The sequence below is a fragment of the Solanum dulcamara genome, chromosome 9 (genome assembly GCF_947179165.1).
Source record: "Solanum dulcamara chromosome 9, daSolDulc1.2, whole genome shotgun sequence".
Taxonomy (NCBI): domain Eukaryota; kingdom Viridiplantae; phylum Streptophyta; class Magnoliopsida; order Solanales; family Solanaceae; genus Solanum; species Solanum dulcamara.
Genome location: NC_077245.1, coordinates 1,911,401 through 1,915,820, shown reverse-complemented (window position 1 = coordinate 1,915,820; position 4,420 = coordinate 1,911,401). Strand labels below are relative to the sequence as shown.

Genomic DNA, 4,420 nt, shown 5'->3' with positions numbered 1-4,420 from the left:
GTGGGGGCACATTAGAAGTATGTTAAGAAGGTCAATGATGAGTGCGATAATATTAGGTATGTTGTTATTGTTGTTGTTAAAAAGATATTGATACCCCACTAATCATGGAGCAGAATATTGATTATTCTGGTTGATGAATTGTATTTTTCTCTCGTGTTGACATTTACTAGTTCCTTTACGGTAACATTAACGGAAGAAACGTTTACTTATGGGTGTAATCATTTTTTTATGATGATTATCTTAACTTTTAATTTTATATTACTTGCTTCGAGTAGTATATTAGGGTATTTATCATTATATCTGTAGTATTCAAAAGTTTCATCACACAATCTTTTAGACTTTAGTTGTTAATGTCTGAAAAATGCTTTCCACTCACGAAACTAAACACAAACACGAAAAATCATTTCTAAGAGAAATAATTTCCAAGGAAAATGTTTTCAAGAAGGTGCTAATACTTTTCCATTGCACTTGCTGGGCAACTGAATTATGCTATCCTCTTATTTATAAGTGCATCATGTCTTAAGAGTCTTTGAATAGCTTTTCAAGTGTTTTCATGAAATTTACCATTACTATGAACTCTACTGCAGAAGCTATACGTTGATAATATTAAAATGTTTTCTTTATCCTATTTGGACTTAAAAAGAAGAAGAATCTTCTTTATCATAAGAAAAAAAATATGCAAGTCTGACTGTATGGAAAACACAATAGTCAGCACCCACATGTGATCATGCAGCAGACCTAGATCCCCAAAAAGAAGCTTCCTATTCATTCTTTTTTATCTCTCGACACAATTATATTAATTTCCTGCTGCAATAACATTTTTTTAATTAAAAATCTATTTGAAAATAATATTTTTATCAATAAAAATAATGCTAATATTTGCGTAAATCATATCTTCCTCATATTCCATTTGTAAAATTATACCAAATATACAGTTATATTCATAGCTAATTCGATCCAAAGTTAATTGAATAGACTATATAAATTCTCACATTATTTCGTTTATTAAATTCGTCTCAAACTAATATTATATGAGATTTTCTCTATATATTTTATCAACGTAGAACTCTTTAACATGAAAGTTAGTAAAGGAAACACAGTAACGAGATTACAATGTATTCTTAACTAATGAATATCTTCTATCACATTAACATACTTAGTATAATTTCACCGTTAATATCATCATCTATATATCATGATGAATTAATTGTTTCATGTTACCTCCGTCCACATTCACTTCTAGTTTTACTATACCAAGAATTGCAACAAGAACAGATTCAAAAGCTCATAAACCTAAAACTAAAAGATGAAAGTGCAGTTTTTCCTTCATCTTTTTTCATTTTTCATCTTCTTTGTATTATTAGCACAATGCAAAACGCATCCTATTGATATACAAGGACTTAAAGATGTCAAAAATAGAATAAATCCAAAATCCATTTCATCCGGTTCATGCTTGGGCTCATGGAACTTCTCTGTAGACCCATGTGATCATATTTTCACAGACCGGTTCACCTGCGGTTTCCGATGTGATCTCATCGTCTCCGGTTTTTACCGAGTCACTGAAATCAGCCTAGACCAAGCCGGTTACTCCGGTTCATTGCCTAATTCATTGAACCTCCCTCATCTCGAGATTTTAGATATGTCGTACAATTCCCTCTCCGGTTCAATCCCAAAATCAGTTTCAAATCTAACTCGTCTCCGGCGGCTCAGTTTTTCGAAAAATTCGTTCACCGGTCCAATTACTTCTTCTATTGGTTCTCTATTCCGTCTACAAGAACTATTTCTCGATAACAACAAATTCACCGGTTCAATTCCAGAAAGTTTTAAAGGTTTAGTCAATATAAAACGATTTGAACTTCAACAAAACAATATTTCCGGCGAGTTACCTGATTTGAATCAGCTCAGAAATCTGATCTTCTTAGACTTGAGTGATAACAGACTCGCCGGAAATTTCTTCACGACAAATTTACCTGATTCCATGATTGAACTCTCAGTACGGAACAATTATTTACACGGCGAGTTTCCGTTAAACTTCGACGAGTTGAGGTTCCTACAGGTTTTAGATCTGAGGCATAATTTGTTATCCGGGATGATTCCGGCGGTGCTATTTCACCACTCATCTCTTCAACAGCTCACACTTTCTCACAACAACTTTACGTTCTTGCAAGTGCCAGAAGATTTAGGGTTTCGAAGTAAGCTTATCGCGATTGATCTGAGCTACAACAATTTGCGTGGGTTATTACCGGCGTTCCTGGCGTCTATGCCGGAGCTGTCGGCTCTGAATTTGGAGCATAACAAGTTTTCCGGCATGATACCGATGCAGTATGCCGTCAAAGTTGTGGTACCGAGGAATCATACGGCGTCGTTTGAGAGATTATTGCTGGGTGGGAATTATTTGTTTGGGCCTATTCCTGGGCCTTTATTGGGCCTAAAGCCCGGTTCTTTTGATGTTAGTTTGGTGGATAACTGTTTGTATATGTGTCCAGATACGGTATACATTTGTCATGGTGGGTATCAGAAGTCTTACTTGGATTGTAAAACGTTTGGGCCTATGATTCCTTGAGCTGTGTTTGGCCCAAAGGTGGAATCATGTAGGCCCATTTTTATATCTTTGACCAATGTTTTTAGGACTTAGGTATACTTTACAGCTTTAATTAGATGAAAATAACGGAGGTTTATCTATTATCAAAGAACTATATGTTAATTTTGTGGCCTTTTATATAGGGAAAGAAGCTTGCAAGTTTTATCTTTTCATATCAAAGTTCGTATGAGGTTTACTTTTAGTATTTGAGTAGCAAACAATGTTCCTTTTCTAAGTATTAGTGGAGGACCAAGAAATTACTCGACTTTGTAGTCTGTACATTTGTAACACTTATAATGATATTATTCAAAATTACTTGAATATAAGTAATTGGTACTCTACAAGAACCAATTGTTGATGCTAAAATACGAATTAAGGGTGTATTATTCGTAGAGAACTTAAATAGAAAAAGGATGACTTGATAGTTTATAGGGAAAACGGCCAAAAATGTCTCAACTATGCTCTTCGTTTGAAATTGGTCCTAAATATGATCTTATTTTTTAGTGGAATAACTTAGATTTTCCCCACCTCAATTATGAGAAATAGAACAAATTTTGACCTTTGTTTGAATTTGAACCTGCTTAATAATAGGAATTGGACACACAACCGTAAAGTTCAGTTTTCTATTCGTAGCTTGCTTTGATATTTTGTTATGTTTAGATTGTGTTAAGGAAAATTTGTTGTGTCAAAAATTAAGATGCATATCATTAAAAAATGATAGTATGCCAATCACAAAATTAAACAAAGGATGCAAAATGCAAAGAACCCTCTAAAAGTCAGTTGTACTATACTACTTTCTTCAAGATTAGACTATTAAGTTTGTTTTTCACTCGATTTTATGTTCGAGTAATTAGTCGGGATGAATTTTCTATGTTGCATGCATGCTTTTTGCAAACGTACTTTCTTCTGCTAGTCGTTATAATTTGGTAAATGGTATTTTGTAGGAAGAGTTATTATTTGTTTTTTTATTTAATGTTTGATATCTGAATTGAAGTTAGACTAGTAATTCTCGCGTTTTTTAAAGCATATTCGAAAGAAACTCTCTCTACCAAGGATTCAAGAAATGGCATCACATCAAGTGTGTATTTTTCTTTTTTGCTGATTATATATTTTCTCTTGTGACATCTATATATGTACCAAAAGATGATTTCCATGAAACCAAAAGTTTATTTCGGAATTAAGTGGTCTTAATACTTTGCGATAAATTATTCAACTATGGTAAAATGCTAAATGAAATCAAATGTAACTTGGACGTTAATTTGGTTCACAAAATTTAATTTAATAAACAATATATCACATTAAAATTTTAAAAATGTAAAAAAGTTGTAGAAAATATAAAATACACGTCAAACATTTAAATTGATCGTGATATATGAGTGCTAATTACAACAATTAGAATGAATCCATAGAGGTAATATGTTGGAAATTTTACGGAAAATACTCCATCATAACCAAATACGAACACTTCATTATGAACACGAACACTTTATCACGAACACTTGAAAGGAATTCATATAGATGAAGAATCATCTCATGGAAATGATCGTCTCCAACGGCTATATATGGGAATCAATAGGCTAAAGAGTAAAGGCATGATAAAGGCCTGTTAATCATATTCAAGGCTAATTAAGAGGAATGATGGCTAAGTAACAAATCTGTTCCATAACGTTTAGAAATCATAATAGTGTCAAATAAGACTATTAAGTACTTTTAATAGTCATTAGAAATATGTTAGAATAATTAACATATTAAATATTCATCAACAAGGTATAATGAAATGAACCTAAACACAAGTATGAATACTTTCTTTCGAGATCTCGAATCATTTTTCCAACATAA

General features: G+C 32.5%; 1 protein-coding gene across 1 annotated transcript; it reads left to right on the top strand.

Moving 5' to 3' along the window:
• The first annotated feature begins 1,226 nt into the window (after window positions 1-1,226).
• LOC129903288 (LRR receptor-like serine/threonine-protein kinase RGI3) lies at window positions 1,227-2,732 on the top strand. The gene has a single exon (XM_055978797.1). It carries the CDS (start codon window positions 1,307-1,309, stop codon window positions 2,561-2,563), a length of 1,257 nt encoding a protein of 418 aa, XP_055834772.1. The 5' UTR covers window positions 1,227-1,306; the 3' UTR covers window positions 2,564-2,732.
• The last annotated feature ends 1,688 nt before the right edge of the window (window positions 2,733-4,420 follow it).